Genomic DNA, 19,596 nt, shown 5'->3' on the forward strand with positions numbered 1-19,596 from the left:
CACCCAATGTGTCCCTGCAAGGCTGGTTTATTTGCTGGCAAATTGACCAGGGGATCCCATTCCCAGCTGGTTGCTGGAGGGGCGCAGCTCAATTTTGGAGGTGGCCCGGTCTGGTCCCTGCGGTGGGAAGGGCCAGGTCAGGTTGGCAAAGCATTGCATCACTGGAAGACGGGCTTTGACCTTCCCTTGCCCAGCCCATCACCTCAGGTGATGCCCAATCACCTCTGCCTTCATGAGCTGGTCCCGCCCTTCCTCCAGTGAAGATGAGCTGGGACAGATGATAGTGGCTGGAACCTCCTCCCTGGCACTGGGTGACCTGCTGGCATTAGCATCATTGCTATCTTTCGCAGAAGCAAGTGGAAAATAAATGAGGTCCAACACTGCACTGCAAGTCCTGGCCAGCCCAGGACCATCCAGACCCCTCTGGGATCCCCACCTGGACCAGCATATGGGTATGCAATGGTGACAGCAATGGGGACAGTGGTGGCTGGCTGGAGGGGACAGACAAGGAGGATCTGCCTTATAGACATTGCTTTGGTGAGACACACATGGCCGTGGGAATTGGAGAATGGTGACTGTGAATCTGTGTCTGTGCCAAAGCCCCAGGGAAGCTCCTGGAGGCTTTCCTCCAGCCACGGACACTCCCATTAATCCAACGCCTGCGCTGGTGCATGTGGGTAATCACAAATGACTCAGCCATTTCCAAAGCAAATGAAGTCATTCACAGTAATCTTGCAAGTAGTGAATGCCCATTTACCAAGGGCTAATTGTGTCACCTCCAGCCTACCTTGCAGCAACATAGTGGGGTGTCCCCAGCCCTTGTCGACAGCCTTTTTCTTAATTTCAGACCCTGTGGAAGGAAACTGTCTGTGAAGGGTGATGCATAGAATCACAGAATGGTTTGGGTTGGAAGGGATCTCAAAGCCCATACAGTTCCACCCCCTGCCATGGGCAGGGACACCTCCCACTGGATCCGGTTGCTCCAAGCCCCATCCAACCTGGCCTTGAACACCTCCAGGGATGGGGCAGCCACCACTGCACTGGGCAACCTGGGCCAGGGCCTCCCCACCCTCCCAGGAAAACATTTCTTCCTTAAGATCTCATCTCAATCTTCCCTCATTCAGCTGAAAACCATTCACCTTTGTCCTGCCCCTGCACTCCCCGATCAAGAGCACCTCCCCAGCTTTCCTAGAGCCCCTTTCTATACTGGAAGAGTTTCTCCTGGTACTGCGGTCATCACCATGAGATCTCCTGGAAGGGAAAGCGGTAGTTTTTCATAACTAGCTTTCAAAGTGAGATGCTTCCATCTCCTCATCCTCGTGGACCCACAGAGCCTCCCTGAGAGATACAAGCTCTTTGTGACAATGTGACACAGAGCACAGAGGACAGGGGTTGCTGAGCTGCCACTCGGTATCTGGGGTTCTTACTTCATGTGAAAGGTCAAACTGGTTTCTGGACTGGTTTTTTAAAATCCCTTAAGAGCTAGCAGCAATTATGGGGGGATGTGTTGCCTCAGTTTTGCTTACTTCATCTTCCATGAGTCTTGGGCAAGGTCGCTGCCTCCAGCCTGTTTTTCCAGAGTTTGGGAATCTCCCTGGCTCAAATCTATCTCCAAGGAAGGATAATGGCACAAGGGATGTGCTGTCAGCTCGCTGCCCTTCCTCAGTTATCAGAGGGAAGCTCACTGAGTCATTGTCGCCGGGCCATATCAAAGCGCTGCTCATCCGGGCTTGATGCATCACCAGCCTGCTGTTCCCAGTCTGCCGGATGGCTGTCACACCCTGGGTGCCCCTGCTCTGCTTCTTGGCTAATTTGCCAAAGCTTGTTGATGCTCAGCTTTCTTTGCTTGCATTGCAACAGGTCTCCTGTGCAGGGAGAGCAACACATGCTTCCAAAGGGCTGGATCACATTGTCCCTGCTCCAGATGCCCAGTGCAGCATGATTCCCAGCTCCTGGCTTGTGCACCTACAGGGTACAGACGTTGGGTTCACACCCAAGGAGGTGGTGGCAGAATGTGCCTGTCCCTCCCGTTCCCTAGAGGATTGATCCTATCTCAGGACCAATGCTGCTAGTGGAGCCAATGCTCTGCTGAAGCAGGAAATGGGGCTGACTTCCTGGCCTTGGTTTGACGTAGGGTGGAGATTTAGGTGAGAGTTTACAGAACAAGAAATTCCAGACTTACACAAAGAGAGGGGCTCAAGAGCTTCCAAAGTGAGAGACGGCAGTAAAATTATCTGCTGAGCACCCTCAGGCTGCCATAGGGGATGTGAGGACATTCACAACAGGTCCCCTGCCTCCCCTTGTCGTCCCACCACTGGCAGGTTTCCTTATGCTGCTCAGCCCTTACCCTCGACCTTGAATCTTTCCTGCATTCAAGAACGATATCGGCACCAGTGAGACATACCCGCTCCCTGTTCAGAGCAAGCCAGGCTCTGCCAAAAGCAAGGGGTAATCAGCACAAGTAATTAAATGTGCAAATAATGGGAATTTGGGAGTTATAACAAAAGGCAGAGAAATAATTTGGAGGGGCTTGGAGAAATCAGGAATGCACATCAAAATCTAATCAAGCAGAAAATAACACAACTGGAGCCAAAGCTGGGGGTGGAGCAGCCAGCGTTGGAACACTCCACCCCTTGGGTGTCTCCAGGGCTGGTTTAGGGCAGAACAAGTGTTTTGAAGAGATTTGTTCCTGCTTCATGAGCAGGGCTGGCTGCAGGCTGGAGAATTTCCCAGATCTCTATTGGTGGATGGCAGCTTTTGGATGCGATATTGCTGGAAATAATAACCCAGAAGAGCAGTTGGGGGAAATGGCAGCTGATGAAGGTGGAGGAAAGATACCTGAGACTAGCAGAGAGTTGGGTTGTTTGGGGAGAGAAAGTGGTTTTTCATGGCATTATGTTTGCTAGGGCTTAAATGTTTTGTGCAGGGTTTCCTTGAGATGAAATCAAACATGCAGAGTGCTCTGGCCAGGACGAGATAAAGGCAAAACAGGAGCTGCGCACAAATCCCTGTATGAGCAACCTGGGAGGATTCGTGCTAGGGGAGAGGTTAAGGTTTCAGGTGGGAACTGGGGCAGCAAAGCTGCTCTTTGCAAAGCACCTCCTTGATCCCTGCAGATCCCACAGTCCCCCAAAAGGCCACTTCTGCACAGGGACACGTCCCAGAGGCTGGAATTTGCCAGGCGTACAATTTATTCAGGTTTGCAGGGCTGCACACCTGGTATGAGGGGAGTCAGTGCAAGCCACTGCCTCCATCAGGGCTCTCAGCCCTGCTCCCCCTGGGGACAGCGTTGCTCCCCTTCCCACCACCAGCTTCTCTCCCCTCTCCTCCCCATCTGCTATACTAATAGGGCACTACATTAAACCAAGAATGGGTGATCCCTGGGTTTTTCCTTTCCTTCCTGCCTTTCAGTTCTGAGCCAAGCAATTTCCCCTTGGTGCCCCAGTAGCTGGTGATGGTTCTCCAACAGCTTCCTGGAACCCTGACCCCCCCCACTGACAGACTCCCACATGTTCAGGAAGGTGCATGATGGTGAACGTCAAGCGGTTTAAGCATTAAAACTAGCTTAACTTCACCCTCTTCTTTTTTTTCCAGCCTTTCCAGTGTGTGGGACAGGCGGGAGGGGGGCTGTTCCACCCTTCGCAGCCTCACAGGGCTGTCTACACCTTTTCAACTGTTGCTTTGCTCCACAGGATGCAATTTTGTGTGGGTTTACCAACCTGGAAGTCTCGGCTGGATTTGGCCACACAGGGATGCTCCCAGGGAATGGTTTGGGGCTGTTTTTTTGAAATCCACCTTTCCTTGTCCTCCAAAATTCCATTTCTTGCGGTGTAGGGAGGATCACCAAAGAAAGACAAGGTGATACATGCTCCTTGGCCACGGTGAGACTGGAATGGGACACTTGCCAGCATCAGAGCCCATGAGATGTGCAAGCAGGAGGACAGCCTGATTGTCTATGGGCGACTTCAGCCAAGCTTGTGCACCCCTAAGGTGCAGCAATCTGGGCTGGGGGAGCAGGCAGGAGAGATGAGGGGGCTTTTGGTCCATGAGTGAAGCTGTGCAGTGTTGTGGGGAGAGGGGGGAAGATTGAGGTTTTTTAAAAAACACATAGAGGAAAGGGCACACTCAAAATTGGTCTGGAGACCCCAGCCTGGCCCCTCTGAGCCCTGCAGTGGAGGGTGGCTGTGTTTCCAGGCAGGATGGATGGGATTCATTAAAAGTTGCCAGTCCTTCAAGTGCTTCCTCCTCCTATTTCAAAGCTTGGCTGCTGGCCTGTTTCTTCCTTGCCACTCCACCTTTGTCCACCGCCCAGACTGGGCTGGCTTCCTTACTGGAGGGCTGGCTGCCTCATGGGTGCCCCTGAAGCCCATCCCTGCAGCTGTAAACACGTTGGGATGTGGCACATGGGGCACAGGGATGCCCAAACCCTTTTTAACCCAGGCTCCAGCTAACAGGGACTCACAGGTCTCATGCACAAAGCCGGCAGGATCTCAGAGGCAGCCCTCCAGCATGTTTACACACATTTTGCAGTGGAATTTCACACCTGCAGCAGATGGGGATGTTTTGATGGAGATGCGGAGCCAGATGTCGTGCTTCCTCTGCAGCTGAATTGCCCTCAGCAGCCACCCCGCAGCTTGGGCATCCAGCAAAGGGGACTGGGACATTAACCTGTACTTGCACAGCTGCTCCGGGTCCCAGCTCCTCGTGCAGAGCCAGGCAGGGTCTGAGGAGGCACCGAGCATCCCAGCCTCCTTCTCTCCTGGACTCAGCTCCAGAAGTGCTTGCTCCTGGGAATGGAGATGGGACCAGCCCCAGGTCCTGCCTCCTTGGGGGAAGTCTGAGATGCCCTGTGCATGATGTCGTGCGATTTAGAGCTGACCTTGATGTGCTCCCCATGTGATGCCACCCCTAGGACACCAGCTCTGCCTCCTGATGCCAAGGCAAAGGCTTGCCAAGCTGCTGAGTGCTGCCAGGACTACAGCAATTCTCCAAATGGGTGGGCAGTATGATGCTTCCAGCACTACTAATTACCTTTTCTGGTCGCCTTCAGCAAGCCAGACCAGATGTTTAATCACATTTGCGAATAAGAAAAGGCTAAAATATGGTTATTTTAAAGCTTTAGCCAAGCAACATAATTGTTAAGTGCCACATGCGCCTTATGGGAGTGAGGGCTGCTTGGCTTAGCTCCCCCCACAGGGGCACAGGGACAAGCCTTGATGCCTCCCCATCCCATTCACTCATCCCATAGCTGTGTTCCTCATGCCTTTGCTCTGATCTCTCTCAGATGCAGAGCCTCTTGCTCTCCGGCAGATTTTATCAAGTTGATGATGATTCAAAACTTGCAAATCCACCAGGTGGTGATGAGCAGCCTGGCTGTATCGGCGATGATGTCCTTCAGGTTCAGGCCAGCCCCAGCTCATGTGCAAGAGAGGGTCAGGGATGTTGGATAGGCAGAGAGACCATAGGACCAAAAGGATGGGCAAAGGGAGCTGTCTGGATCTGCTCAGGAGAGTTGGATGCTCATGTCTTGCTTTGACATGGTGTGGCACCCCTCTGGGCACAGAAGCTGAGTGGTCTCAACCCATCTTGCTCCAGGATCTGCAGCCCCTTGGAGTTTCAGAATCACAGAATCATGGAATGATTTGGGTTGGAAGGAAGCTTAGTGATCATCCAGTTCTAACACCTCTGCCATGGGTGAGGGTGGGGAGGCCCTGGCCCAGGTTGCCCAGAAAAGCGGTGGCTGCCCCATCCTTGGAGGTGTTCAAGGCCAGGTTGGATGGGGCTTGCAGCAACCAGATCCAGTGGGAGGTGTCCCTGTTCACAACGGTGGGTTGGAACCTGATGGGCTTTACGGTGTCTTCCAACCCAAACCATTCTGTGATTCTATCCTGGCTGAGCAACACGTCTCTGCCAAACCATGAGGACACTGTGGCCTGAGCTGTGCTGTGTCCCTGTGGGTGGGTGGGGAGGGTGATAGTAGCCAAGGTGGCCCTGGTCTTCGTTAGTCCCTTCAGATCTCAGAGAAGCACATTGCCTGTAATTAATTTGCTTTGTTAAGAAAGCTTCCTGCTGTCACTAATTAAGCATCTGCAATTACCCTGCCTGCTGGCTTTGTGCCTAAGCACAGGGCTCCCTCCAAGCTGTGAGGATGACAGGGAATGTGAGCTTCTTGCAGTTAATGAAGGGGTTTATCATGGCCTGATGCAGGTGCTGGGGCAATGTGGGGGGCTGTTGGTGGTTGGTGCTGGGATTGGGATGCTCCTGGCTGAGAACAGGGTGGGGACAGCTGGATCTGACAGCCTCACAGAGCACAGCACAAGTTGGCACGATCTTCTCTGCAGCTCCTTTCTAGTGGGGATGTGGTTGTGGCAGCAGTCTGAAATGGGGGAGCATGGAGTTCCACAGGATTCAGTGTCCCCTTTGCTCACCATGAAGATGGAGAAAGTAAGGGAAGATGCATTTTGGGTGCTGGATTGTGCCCCCTGCCTCTGTTCCCCCTCAGCCGTGCTTAGGGGCGACAGCCCTGGTCTAACACTAGCAGAGTTACAGGCTGGTTGTCCAGAGGCTTTGCCTTAAGGGCAGAGCTCCTTGCAGGATGCTTCAGGGCTGATGGTTTCTGGAGCTCAGAGCATGCAGAAAGATGGTGCCAAGCACCTTAAATCCCCTCCTTCTGCCTTCACTGGGCACAAGGACACCCCTGCCTCTCTTTTGGGGTCCCTATGGAAAGGAGAGCTCATCCTGCCTGAGCTCAGGGGAGATGGCACAGGAAGATCTCCTGCAGCAAAGTTCAGCCTGGCTCCTGCTGAAACTGGGGAACAAGCCTCCCAATGTAGAGCGGAAGAGCCATGTTGTGTTCTGGCATGAAGGTTCCTCCAGCTGAGAGCACCTTGAGAGGCTGTGAGACTGTCTGAGCAGAGCGGCGAGGGAAGAAGTGAAGAACAATTGAAAGCAAAGCAGAGTTTGATGGGAAACCAGGCTGGTGCACAAAGGCTTCTGTAGACTGAAAGAGGAGAGGAATTGCCTAGGGATAGGGTGGACAGGAAGAGTGGGCTCAAGATATGACACAATCTTAGCATGAATATGAGATTAATGAGAGGAATGGAAGGAGGTTGAAGCAATGGGGATGACAACACCAGTGGCAGAAGTACACCCTGGAGCTCTCTCTGGGTCACGCTGGAGGAACCAGGGCACCCTTCATCTGGCAATGCGGAGAGCATTTCACAGCCAGGAGCCCAAAGGCATCCACTTGCACCCACCTCTACAGAGACAGGAAGAAGGTGTGGGTGGAAAAAGCAGCCATGGGCATGGAGGAGAATGCAGCAGGTGAGATGCAGAGTGGTTTTGCTGAAGGTAGGATGTGTCAGATGAGGGGCAGTGCTGCTCGGTTTGACCTGGTGATGCCTCTTCCCAGCATGATACGGTGGGGCTGTTTGTCCCACAGCCCTGGTGGCATTGTTGTGGGGACAGCGTGGGCAGAGGGTGCTGCTCACAGGCTCCTGCCCTGGGGGTCGGAAACGAATTGATGGATCTAGGTAGCAGCACATGGATGTCCCTGGCAGGGCTGGGGACATTGAGAAGCCATTCCCTCCGGTGGGAGATGCTGCTGGTGGATGAAACCAGGCCACAGGGATTTTTGCAATGGCCAACACTTGGTTTTTAAAAGCAAGACCAGAGGGTCTGCAGGGCAACCCAGAGTTGGCCTGGATCCCGTCTTTACAATAAGGGTGGGGAGGCCCTGGACCAGGTTGCCCAGAGAAGTGGTGGCTGCCCCATCCCTGGAGGTGTTCAAGGCCAGGCTGGATGGGCTTTGAGGTCCTTTCCAATCCAAATCATTCTGTGATCCTGTGTGCTCAGTGGAAAAGCAGCAAAGCGGAAGGAGAAGCAAATTACAGCCCTGTACTTGCTAATTGTACCATGTAAACAGCTCATGTAATGCAGCCCCTCGGTGCCAGCTGGGGCAAGGTCTGGCATCTCCTTCAGCTCAGGGTGCTAGCGGGGGGTTGAGGGGGTTTAGACCCCTATGGAATTGTTTAGACCTTGGTGACAGATGGTGGGCATTGGGAAGACAGGCGCTCCTGCAGCCCAAACTGGGGGAGCAGGGAGATGGGGACCCTTGGCACTATGTGTCTACTGCACATGCAGGTGGGGAGCAGCATGGAGAGATTGTCCAATCATCTGATTCTCTGCAGAGTGAAGTTTGGGGATCAGCCACAATCTCAACGGAGAACTGCGATAAGCCTTGCCACAGTGATGGGCATGGACAAGAGCTAAGTTTCTGCTCTCCCTGCCGGCTGAGATTCCTGCTTCCAAGAGCTGGAGGTCACAGTGGCCAGGGGATGTGCCTAGAACATGGATGCTTGAGGGCAACAGCTGATTCTGTCAAGCTGGAGACACTGCAATGGCTTTTAACAGCTCAGTAGTGCACCTATAGTGACCCCTCAGGTGACCAAGGGTCCCCAACATTGACTTGCCACCACTCTTCACCCTTGGCCAGGGAGCCTGCTTCCTGTTTGAGCCTCTGCACAGGGTGAGATCCACACAATACCTTCCCCTGGACCAGCCCCAAACACCCACACGCTGCTCTTCTGATCCAGCTGATTCACCTCGGCATCCCCTGCTCCATTCTCCCTGCTCCTTGCCCAGTTCCTGGGGATGCAGGCTGAGCTCCTGAGCATCCTCCTACTGGGGCAGCAAGATGGATGTGATCATGCTCCATGGGCTGCTGCTTTTCCTTCCTGTGGCAGCCCTGCTGCTTTACTGGTACAATGCCACCTTCCACTACTTCTGCAAGGTGGCCTTCTTCAACTGCTGGATCGTGGCCATGGCCACCCTCTTGGCCCCTTTTGTGGCTCTTCGAGGACGGTCTGTGGAGAACATGAAGTGAGTATGTGCTGGGGTTGTGGTTCTGGCATGAAGATGGTGATGGTTGGGGCTTGTCTGTGATGGAGAAGCCCATGTAGTCTGTGGACACATTCTCTCTTCTGCCCTGGGTGAACCCACAGCTGCATTGTAGCCAGTGGTTGAGACCTGTGGCCACAGTGAGGGCTGTGGTCGGGTCCGTGTGGTAATGAAGGGTGCATCTGCATCTTGTGGTGTGGTGAAGAGGTGCTAGCCGTGCCTAGAGAGGGTTATACCTCGGTGGAGGTGGTCAGCTGGCTTGGGAATAATAGTCCCTGGAGGATGAACTAGTGTAATGGGATCATTCTTGGCCCTGGCAGTGTTGGGGTCATCAGCTGGGTGGGTAATGGGGGACATTGGTCAAGGTTAGGTGTACAATCATCAGCAGGATGCAAATGCACACTTGTTGCAGCCAGGTCTTGCTCAGTGGGAGCCCAGGGGTCATGCTTTGCCAGAGAGACCTGGGGATGTCTCGATGCCATCAGCCAACAGTGTCCCAGTGAATCACGTGCTGGTGCTGTCAGCTGTGCTCGAGGGTGGTGCCAAATGAGATAACATCACTGTGCAACATGAGATGAAGGTCTGGTTGCTCTCAAGGCTGTTGCAATCTTGTTACTGGATTCCTGGGCATGACAACATAGCTGAAGGGATGTAATTATGTCAGAGTGAAAAATGTTTGAGCATGTGGTGTCTTCTGAGCTTGAGCCACCATGTATTTGCGCTGATGGATCTCAGGCCCTTGATGGGGTCAGAGGTTTGATGTTCTCAATTGTGCAGCCTCTATTTCCTGTCCTTACTATGCAGAAATGCTGTGCAGGCATGCACTCATCCATAAGTGCTCCAAGCCCTGGTTTAAATGCTTCTGCTTCTGGCTTAGTGGAAACACCGGGTGTGATGTAACAGTGACTCACACTGCCTTATCTTGTCCCACCAACACCTCACAGCCATCCTCTGCCAGAGCAGCATGCCCAGCTTTGTCTTCTCCCTAGCCTCCAAATCCCAAACCCTCCGGCTTGGAGCATGTGCCTCCCATCACTCCTAACTTCGGAGCATTTGCCTCTCTGCAGACACAGGGACCTCTGAGCCTGCATCTCCCAAACAATGAGTGCTCCTCTGAAACCATCAGCCCTCTAAGCATCATGTGCTTCCCCTGCATCCTTCTGTCTCTGCACCTGCATCTGATCTCCCCTCCCCAACAACTTCTCAGCCCTACCTGGGCTTCTCAGCTCACTCTCTGACAGCCCTGTCCCCTGCTTTGTTCCCTATGGGCTCCCTGGGACCAATTGCTGCCAGATGTGTGGACCCTGTTATGGGTGTTTCTCATGTTCTGGGTTGGAAAGTGACCCATTTCAACACCAAAAGTGTATCAGGTTTGTATCTCCACTATGGGTGCTGCAATCCCCGTTGCTCCATCCTTCCTCCATTCCTCTCGTTATTTGCATACTGAACATCACCCCACATCAGCACTGCCACCCTGAGGTCACCCTTCTGTCCAACCCTACCTGCATGGGGACACCATTCTTCTTGTTCCATCTTCGAAATGCGCAGATGAAAAACCTCCATCTCTTCCTAACACTGTGGGTCCAGTGAAGCTGGAAAAAGTCAAGCAGCCTCCTCTCAGTGTCAATCTGCTCCCCACACTTTTTCCTTTGCCCTAGGGTCCTGCGTGCTGTGATCCTGCCCCTCAAACACTTCTATGGCATCAAGATGCAAGTATGGGGCTCTGAGCATCTGAACATCAAGGGTCCCTACGTGATAGTTTGCAACCACCAAGCTTCCCTTGACCTTATGGGTACGTGCAAGGGGGCGGGGGGGGGGGAGGGAAGGGAGAGTGCCATCACTTCATGGGCAATATTTGGGATACTGCAGACTGGACCAGGCTTACCCTGAGGCAGTCGCAGTGAGACCAGCACCAGGATTTGCACAGGGTAGTGTGGTAGGCATAGAGCAGAAGAGCTGGTGGGACAGGAGCTCATGGGTGTGCTCCAGAGAGATGGTTAGGACAATGGGAGATGACTCCAGGTCACTACATCCACAGGGCTGGCTGGTCCTGGTTGCTATCAGGCAGAAACTGATCCTTTCTCATCCATCCTCCAGGCATGGTGGAGGTCATTCCTGACTGCTGTGTGCCTATTGCCAAGAAGGAGCTCATGTATCTGGGCACTGTGGGATGGAGCTGCTGGCTCAGTGGTGTGATCTTCATTGACCGCCACAAAAGAGAAGATGCAATCGATGTTATCTCCCAGACGGCCAGGACCATGCAACGTGAAAATGTGAGGGGGACCAGCAGCAGAGGGAAATCGAGGAGCAAACACTGATGGGGCAAGGGTGGTACAGCAAGGACTGACACAGTGGGTCCCAGGGTGCTCTGGTCAGGGTCCGCATTCATGGCTCTCCCTGTTCTGTGCAGCTCCGAGTGTGGATTTTCCCTGAAGGCACCAGGAACCAGGACAAATCCATGCTGCCCTTCAAGCGTGGGGCTTTCCACTTGGCTGTGCAGGCTCAGGTAAGTCCTTCTCCTCCCATCCCTGGAGGTGTTCAAGGCCAAGTTGGATGAGGTCTTAGCAACTGTAACCTGTGGGAGGTGTCCCCGCCCATGGCAGGGGGTTTAGAACTGGATGGGCTCTGAGGTCCCTTCCAACCCAAACCATTCTATGATCTTTTCCCCCTACTTGCCCTTGTTGGAGTAGAGTGGGCGAACACCCTGTGGTAGGGGGACATGAGGGTCTTTTGGGGGTCAGCAGACCCCAGGACAGGCACTGTGCTGCACAGGACCCAGGGAAGGGATGGACACCTACTGAAGCCTGGGGCATGGCAGGAGCTGAAATCTCACCTGGGGAGAAGGTCTATGTGGAAGACACCCCTGATCCTCCATCTCCTACAGGTTCCCATTTTCCCCGTAGTGATTGCCCCATACTGGGACTTCTTCAGCTCAAAGGATAAGAAATTCACCTCTGGTAAGTGATAGACAAGAAACCCTGTTGCTGGAAGACAGGGCTGGCAGTGGGGATGGGGCCTGGAGGTAACACATTGAGGTGTGGGGAGGAAGCTGGTGGTGGAGGGTGCTGATGGGAAGACCCACCTCCTGGTGGCTTTGGCTAATGGCCTCCTCAGTCTTTCCCTTCTCTCTCCAGGGACGTACACCATCCGAATCCTCCCCAAGGTGGAAACTTGGGGCCTGAGCTCAAAGGATGTCCCCAAACTGACAGAAACTGTCCGCCAGGCCATGGCTGATGTCCTCACTGAGATGTCTGCAAATCACTGTGGTGACCAGCACACTGAGCAGGCTCCAGTCCCACGCTGTACTGGGACCAGTGCCGTCAGGAGGACCAGCAGCCTGCAGCAAGAGGAAGACACAACTGGAACCAGCAGTCAGGCAGAGGGACTGAGGCCCTCGGGGATGTAAGGGAGGTGTCCCTGTCTCTTGTGCCCTGTGGATGTGTTCACCAGACCTGTCACTGCCCTGGCAGCCTGCAAGAGCAGGATGGTACCCGGGTGCAAGGGAAAGCAGAGCAGTGCAGGATGGGGACTGGGCAGCATCCTGAAAAGAATCATGGAATGATTTGGGTTGGAAGGGACTTTAAAGTCCAGTTCCAACCCCCTGCCATTGGCAGCGACACCTCCCACTGGATCAGGTTGCTCAAAGATTCAACCAACCTGACCTTGAGCACCTCCAGAGATGGGAGGTGAAGGGAAGCCACGACTTGACTTCTTCTTCAGGCAGCCTGGGCCGGGGCCTCCTCACCCTCATTGTGAAGAATTCCTTCCTAATGTCTGATCCAAATCTTCCCTCTTCCAATTTAAAGCCATTTTCCTATCCCTCCAGGACCTTGCAAAAAGCCCCTCCCCAGATTTCCTGGCACCCCTGTCAGTACTGGAAGCTGTTCTAACATCTCCCTGGAGCCTTCTTTTCTCCAGGCTGAACAACCCCAACTCCCTCAGCCTGTCCTCATAGCAGAGGTGCTCCAGCCCTCGGATCATCTTCATGGACTCCTCTGGATTCATTTTAACAGTTCCATAACCTTCTTCTCTTGAAGACTCCAGAACTGGACACAGGACTCCAGGTGGAGTCTCAAAAGAGAGGAGCAGAGGGGCAGAATCCCATCCCTCGCCCTGCTGGACACACAGCTTTGGGCGCAGCCCAGGATATGGTTGGCCTTCTGGGCTCTCTAAGAACAGAGTCCAAGCTGCCCTCACAAACTCTTTGCCATGCCTGTGCATCCCCTCCCCGGGGCACTGCCTGTCTCCCCAAATCTGGCACAATTTTTGGGCCTGGACACTGAGCCCTATGTGTCTGCATGGTCCCTGCCCACACACCAGGTGGGGACGGAGTTTTGCCAGGCAGGATTCGGGGTTTGCTGCACCATTTTCCACCCCCGACTTGCAGTGGGGTTCACCCATGGCCTTGCTGAGTTTCTTCTTCTGGATGCTCCTGGCAATGCTGTTCAGATGCAGTCAGCTCTGGGGAGAGGTTCAGAGCACAGCATGTGGCTGGGGACAGGTCAGGGGGTCCAGGGGATATCACCACGAGGGAGGAGCATCCTTGATGTTGAACTATGAGATTAGGATACAAGATTAAAAACTCCAGATCTAGAGGTGTATATGCACGGTGTCCTGCCTGTGCCTCGGGTGCTGAGGGGAGTGTGGGGAGGGGGGATCCATCTCCTTGCAGTGATGTGGGGCTGCTTGGGTCCTCACAGACACCATGGCTTTTCCATTGGGTGCAGTGATGGATGGCTTGTGGAGCACGTGGCAGAGTGAGAGTCACACCAGGGTGAGCTAGCTCTGCCGTCGAGGTAGACTTCTCCCTGCCTTGGTGATGGGCAGTAGGTGCACAGGAGGAGCAGAAATAAAGCCCAGAAACATCAGAGGGAAGAGATGCCTGGATTATGTCCACCTGGAGCATAAGGGACCTCCCCATGGCCTCCAGACCATGGCACAAGCAGAACTATCTACCAGCAACGACCTCCTCATGCCGGTTCCCTGCAGCTAGGCAGGGCTTTGGGCACCTGCTGGCTTCTTCCATGCCGAGCAGCTCCTGTCTCAGCCACCCTAGGGTGACAAACGGGCCGGGAGCAGTGCAGTGTGGGGCTGTCTCCAGTGCTGGGAGTAGGGTGGGCAGCCTTTTCTTCCCATCGTCAAGTGAGACGAGCAAACCATAACCAAACATGGGTTCAGCGCTCCAGTTCAGCATCTCATTCTCCACTGAGGTGCCAGCAGTTTCTTTTGATCTAACCAGCTTCCATAATCAGAGTTGGCTCTATGTCTGTTTGTCACTGGTGAAGGATGGGGACCACTGAGCACAGCTGAGCAACAAGCCACCCCAGTGATGTCCTAGGGTACTAGGACCTGGAGGGACATCGCACAGCTGCTATGCTCAAGTGTCCTCAGGGTCTCTGTCCTTCCTGTCCACAAACATCAGACACTCTGTGCCTTTACTTGCTTTGATATAATTTATCATAGAACCATAGAACCATGGAATGGTTTGAGTTGGAAGATACCTCAAAGCCCATCCAGTTCCAACCCCCTGCCACGGGCAGGGACACCTCCCACTGGATCCGGTTGCTCCAAGCCCCATCCAACCTGGCCTTGAACACCTCCAGGGATGGGGTAGCCACAACTTCTCTGGGCAACCTGGGCAACCTCACCCCCTCATCATGAAGAATTTTCTCCTAATATCTACCTAAATCTTCCCCTTCCAATTTAAAGCCATTCCCCCTTGCCCTATCACTCCAGGCCCTTGGAAAAAGTCCATCCCAGCTTTTCTGGCACCCCTTTCATTACTGGAAGCTGCTCTAAGATCTCCATTGGAGGAAAATTGGAGAAACTGGGGAAAAAACACAGCCTGAGAGATGTGATTCAGCCCAAATTTGTACTATGGGACTAAATTTGAAATAACTGAAAACCAGAGCACTTCTGAGAAATCACCATCAGCTCAACGGACTGTTCTCATGATGAGCTGCCTACTTTCTGTTTGGGAACCCTTTCTCTCTCTCTCCTGCCATCATTTTCCCAGCGATCAGGCGTGTAGGTGGGTCCAGCCCCTGCTTTGGAACCTCGCAAGCCTTATGGCAACTTTGCCTCCAATTGCAAAAACCTGCCAGAGCCTTGGAACCCTGCAGGCTGTGGGCAGATGGTAAACATTGCCTTGGCCATATGTGTAGGTCCACAATGGATCCCTCTGCCAACCATTGTTTGCTCACTGGATGATCAACAAAGATCTCATTCCAGTGTCTGCAGGAGAGCAGACACAGTACTACAGCAATCCAACACCTGGAGAAGGAAGCTGTGGCTCTCCCCAACATCCCCTTGCAACTGGAGAAATGATGTTCCCAGGTGCCCTGCCCATTCTGCTGCTCCTCATCCTGCACCTCACAGCTGGGGCACCTGCAGTATAAGCCCACTCTGTGTCTGTCTGTCCATGGTGGGAGGGCATTTAGTCTTGGCTCCTTGACAGTACCTAGCTGGACATAATCCTTCCCGTGCATGCGATGATTGGCTAGGGTTTAAATGCTTGGGGTTGTACCCACCCATGAGCATCCTGGGCTGCATCTGAAGCAGTGGGGCCAGCAGGGCAAGGGAGGGGATTCTGCCCCTCTACTTTGCTCCGGTGAGACCCCACCTGGAGCCCTGTATCCAGTTCTGGAGTCCTCAGCACAGGAAGGACATGGAGCTGTTGGAGCGAGTCCAGAGGAGACGACGAAGATGATCTGAGGGCTGGAGCACCTCCCGAACAAGGACAGGCTGAGAGAGTTGGGGTTGTTCAGCCTGGAGAAGAGAAGGCTCTGGGGGGACCTTAGAGCAGCTTCCAGTACTGAAAGACTACAGGAAAGCTGGAGAGGGGCTCTTGATCAGGGAGTGCAGGGATAGGACGAGGGGGAACAGTTTTGAGCTGAAAGAGGAGAGTTTGAGATGAAATGTTAGGAAGAAATGTTTTGCTGGGAGGGTGAGGAGGCCCTGGCCCAGGTTGTCCGCTGGCTCAGCAGGCAGCAAAGCCCCTATGGAGGCTTTGCCTCTGTACAGGTACCACCACAAGGTCCAGGAAGATGCTCCAATCATCCCCTCCCTGTATCTGCAATTGGGAGTGACTCTGGTTCAGTGCTTTCTCCATGCCCAGGACACTGTGGTGGCCCTGCAAGTCCCGGCCAAGTATGCTGCTCTGACATACAGCAGCCAAAGGGACTTCACTGTGATGGTGACGTCTCCAACAGGCCCCACATGACCTTCTGCTGCACAGCAGCAACCAGCAACCAGCCATCTGGCTACCTCACAGACAAGAGCTCCATGGTGGAAGTGAGAAGCTCCTGGGACCCCCAGGAGCCCCTCTGAGGAAGCCACCCTGCCATTGTGTCCCTGTCCTTCAGGGACAGCAGGACATGGAGGGGGACCTACTTAGGTTGCTGGCCCCAGCTGGGGTGCCCACCACCAATTCTGAGCCATGCCCTTGCAGTTGTAAAGGCAAAAGCTGGTGAAGAAGGTGGAGGTGCAGCCTGATCAGGTGACGATTTACCTTGACCAGGTGAGACTGGGCATGGGGACAGGAACAGGACGCCGCATGCTGGGGTGTAGGGATGCTTCCCCATTGTGGATGGTTGCACCTCACCCTTGGGATGTCCCCACAGCTGACAAAGGAGGAGGAGACCTTCACTTTCACCACCACCCAGCACTTCCCAGTGAGGAACCTTCAGTTGGCCGCTGTGATGCTGTATGACTACTATGAGATGGGTGAGCCTTACCAGGGATGTGGTCTTGGGCTGCCTGGCCTTGCCACCACCCTTAGCAACACCAGCGGCTCAGAGGGGGGCTGGCCTCACTGCAAATTCACAGTGATGAGCTTTGTCTCATAAACTCACCCCAAACCCGTTGGCCACCATCCTTCCTGACTGCAGGTGACCACATGGACACTGCCTACAGTGCACCGTGCAGCTCAGGTAGGGGCAGAGGGGTCACCCCACCTCTGGGATCCTGATGGAGACCTGCTGACCCCAAATGACCAACCAGGGCTGTGTTCAGCCCCTGGACTCAGGGGAAGGAGGGTGGGGAGTGGGCATGGAGGAGCCCAGCCAGGAACCTTGAGAATTGGACTGATCGATGGGGACTTGCTGGCCAGAAGCTGGGGAGGTCAGGGAGGACCCAAGTGCCCAGGCTGCGAGGTGCAGAGAGGAGCTGTGCCTTTTGGAGGTGTCTCATATGCCCATGGTATCTGGCCTTCCTCCTGTGCCTGCTGCTGAGCTATCCTCTGTGGGTTTGGAGTCACACAAGGGATGAGACAGAGCTCCAGGGAACGGAGCTGGAGAAACAGGGGCAGCCAGGGGCAGAAGTGGTCTCCTTTTACACTACACCCCTCTTTCAGTTGGAAGAGGCTGATTGTCAGGAGCAGGAGAACTTTTAGCACAGCCTGAAGCCTCACAGCTTGTCCCCTCAACTCACCCCAACTCACTCAGCCACCCAGGACTGGCGCAGGAGACACTTCTGGTCCTGCCCTGGCCACAGCCCGGACCCTCCACGGGGGCAGAAGGTTGCCCAGAGCTGCTCACAGCCCCCCCTGTCACCACATGGCACAGCTTGCTTGCGACTCGGCCACCAGGACCCAAGGAAGCCATAGCCCCACAGAGCTATGGGTGAACGTCTTGCTGCTCTGCAAGTCCCTGCCACAGATACTTGACTTTGTTTGAGAAGCCAAATGGTGGCTTTACAAGGACACCCCTGTCCCTGTTGCCATCCTGAGGGAGCTCTGGGCCACCAGGTCTGGCTTCCTCCCAGTCCAACCATCCCTGTCCCAGCAGGTCCCCACCACCACCACACACTCCATCTTGCTCACCCTGGGTCATGGTGCTACATGGCCTCCTCCCTGGTGCTAACGTGGTGCCACTGTCACCAAGAAGGGACCTGTGGACACCTCCACAGTCCGATCAGAATGGATTCAGGTGGAGAGAAGCCCCTGCCCTGGGTTTAAATAAATACATTTGCTCAAATGCTTGTTTTCCCTTGGCATTTGTTTTCCTATCTGTGCAGGGTCCCACACCTAGAGGGGCGGTGGAGACAAGGTGGCTGCTGTGGTCAGGGCAGGGAGGGGGGGTCTTGGGCAATTCAGCTGCTGTTCAGCTTCTTTATCAGATCTAAAATGAGTTGGGTGGTCTTGCTGAGTTGTCAGCAGAGGCATGCGGACCTCCTCCACTGTACAGCCCTCTCCATCAAAGAGCACACAAAGACTGGTGGCAGCTCACAGCAAGGGCTAGGGGTCCCATAGGAGTCCTGGGGACCCTAGAGGTGTCCTGGTGGTCCCTAAAGGGACCCTGGGGGCTCTAGAAGTGTCCTGATGGTTCCTAAAGGGGCCCTGAGGGCCATCAAGGGGGTCCTGGATATCCTAGAGAAGTCCTGGGCATCCAAGGAGGGGTCCTGGGGGTCCTGGGGGTCCTGGGGGCTACAGAGGAGTCCTGGGCGTCCCTAAAGAAGTTCTGAGGGTCCTAGATAAGTCCTGATAGTCCCTAAAGGGGTCCTGATGGTCCCTAGAAGGGTCCTGCAGTCCTAGAGGGTTCCAGGGAGTCTCTAAAGGGGAGCTGGGGGCCACTAAAGGGATCCTGGATATCCTAGAAAGGTCCTGGAGGTTTCTAGAGGGGTCCTGGGAGCCCCTAGAAGAGTTCTGGGGGTTCTAGAAAGGTCCTGCAGTCCCTAAAGAAGTCCTGGGTGTCCTAGAGGAGTCCTGGGGGTCCCTAAAGGGGTCCTAGGAGACCTAGAGGGGTTCTGGGGTCTCTAGAGGGATCCTAGGGGTCCCTAGATTGGTCTTGGGGCTCTAGAATGGTCCCTAGATGGGTTCTGGGGAACCTGGGGGTCCCAAGAGAGGTCCCGTGGTCTCTAGGGTGGTCCTGAGAGTTCTTAAAGGGGCTCTAAAGGTCCTACAGGGGTCCTTGGAGTCCCAACAGGGGGTCCTCAGGGCCCTAGATATGTCCTTTGAGGGGGTCCACGGGCTCTCTAGAGAGGTCGGGGGGAAGGGTCAACAGCGGTCATTGGAATCCCTAGAGGGATCCTGGGGGACCTACAGGGGTTCTGGTGGTCCATAAAGGGGATCTAGAGGAGTCTTGAGTGTCCCTAAAGGTGTACTGTGGGTCCTAGAAGGGTCGTGGGGGTCCCTAGAGGGTAAACATTGGGGGTCCAGGGTTTCCCTTAATGGGTCTTGCGGACAGTAGAGGGGTCCTGGGTGTCCGTAGAGCAATCTTGTGGTCTCTAGAGGGATCTTGGGGGTCCTAGAAGGGTCCTGGCTGTCCCTAGAGGGGCCCTAGCGGTTCTAGATAGGTCCCGGGAGGGGTCCTGGGAGTCCCAAAATGTGTCCTGGGAGTCCCTAAAGGGGTCCTGGGGGTAACTAGAAGGGTTCTTGAGGGCTTGAGAGGGGTCCTGGGTGTCCTAGAGGGGTCCTGGGGATACTAGAGGGGTCCTGGGGGTCAGTAAAAAAGTCCTGGGATTGTCCTAGAGGGGTATCTGGGTGTCCCTAGAAAGAGTCTTGGGAGTCCTAGAGTGGCCAGAGGGTCACCCAAAAAGATCTTGGGGTCATAGAAGATACTGGCGGTCCCTCAGTGGGGTCCTGCGGGTCCTAGAGGGGTCCTTCAGGTTGCTAGAGGGATGCTTGGGGTCCTTAAAGGAGTCCTGGGTGTTCTAGATAGGTCTTGGGGGTCCCAGTGGGGTCCTGGTGGTCCCTAACAA

At 54.5% G+C, this 19,596-nt stretch overlaps 2 protein-coding genes across 3 annotated transcripts; both read left to right on the forward strand.

The window, feature by feature from the left end:
• Nucleotides 1-7,186: 7,186 nt before the first annotated feature.
• Nucleotides 7,187-13,748, forward strand: LOC104064916 (1-acyl-sn-glycerol-3-phosphate acyltransferase alpha-like). 2 transcript variants are annotated; one of them, XM_054088472.1, is made up of 7 exons: nucleotides 7,187-7,323; nucleotides 8,190-8,880; nucleotides 10,557-10,690; nucleotides 10,996-11,171; nucleotides 11,309-11,404; nucleotides 11,783-11,855; nucleotides 12,033-13,748. In XM_054088472.1, the coding sequence occupies exons 2-7, from the start codon at nucleotides 8,696-8,698 to the stop codon at nucleotides 12,302-12,304; spliced, it is 936 nt and encodes a 311-aa protein (XP_053944447.1). In that variant the 5' UTR covers nucleotides 7,187-7,323; nucleotides 8,190-8,695; the 3' UTR covers nucleotides 12,305-13,748. The 2 variants fall into 2 exon arrangements, with proteins under 2 accessions (XP_053944447.1, XP_009565611.1); XM_009567316.2 differs by lacking the exon at nucleotides 7,187-7,323 and having other exon boundaries at nucleotides 8,186-8,880.
• Nucleotides 13,604-17,927, forward strand: LOC104064917 (alpha-2-macroglobulin-like). Its single transcript, XM_009567317.2, is given in 8 exon segments — nucleotides 13,604-13,672; nucleotides 15,865-15,921; nucleotides 16,016-16,093; nucleotides 16,153-16,191; nucleotides 16,349-16,417; nucleotides 16,521-16,623; nucleotides 16,788-16,829; nucleotides 17,914-17,927. Coding segments are annotated over 8 exon segments (471 nt in total).
• The last annotated feature ends 1,669 nt before the right edge of the window (nucleotides 17,928-19,596 follow it).

The sequence above is a fragment of the Cuculus canorus genome, chromosome 25 (assembly GCF_017976375.1).
Source record: "Cuculus canorus isolate bCucCan1 chromosome 25, bCucCan1.pri, whole genome shotgun sequence".
In the NCBI taxonomy this organism is placed as follows: Eukaryota; Metazoa; Chordata; class Aves; order Cuculiformes; family Cuculidae; genus Cuculus; species Cuculus canorus.

Coding starts and splice junctions, on each gene's coding strand:
- LOC104064916 (XM_054088472.1), top strand. CDS start 8,696: ATGGATGTGATCATGCTCCATGGGCTGCTGCTTTTCCTTCCTGTGGCA. Junction 11,172..11,308: donor GGACCATGCAACGTGAAAAT/GTGAGGGGGACC, acceptor TGTTCTGTGCAG/CTCCGAGTGTGGATTTTCCC. Junction 11,405..11,782: donor ACTTGGCTGTGCAGGCTCAG/GTAAGTCCTTCT, acceptor CATCTCCTACAG/GTTCCCATTTTCCCCGTAGT.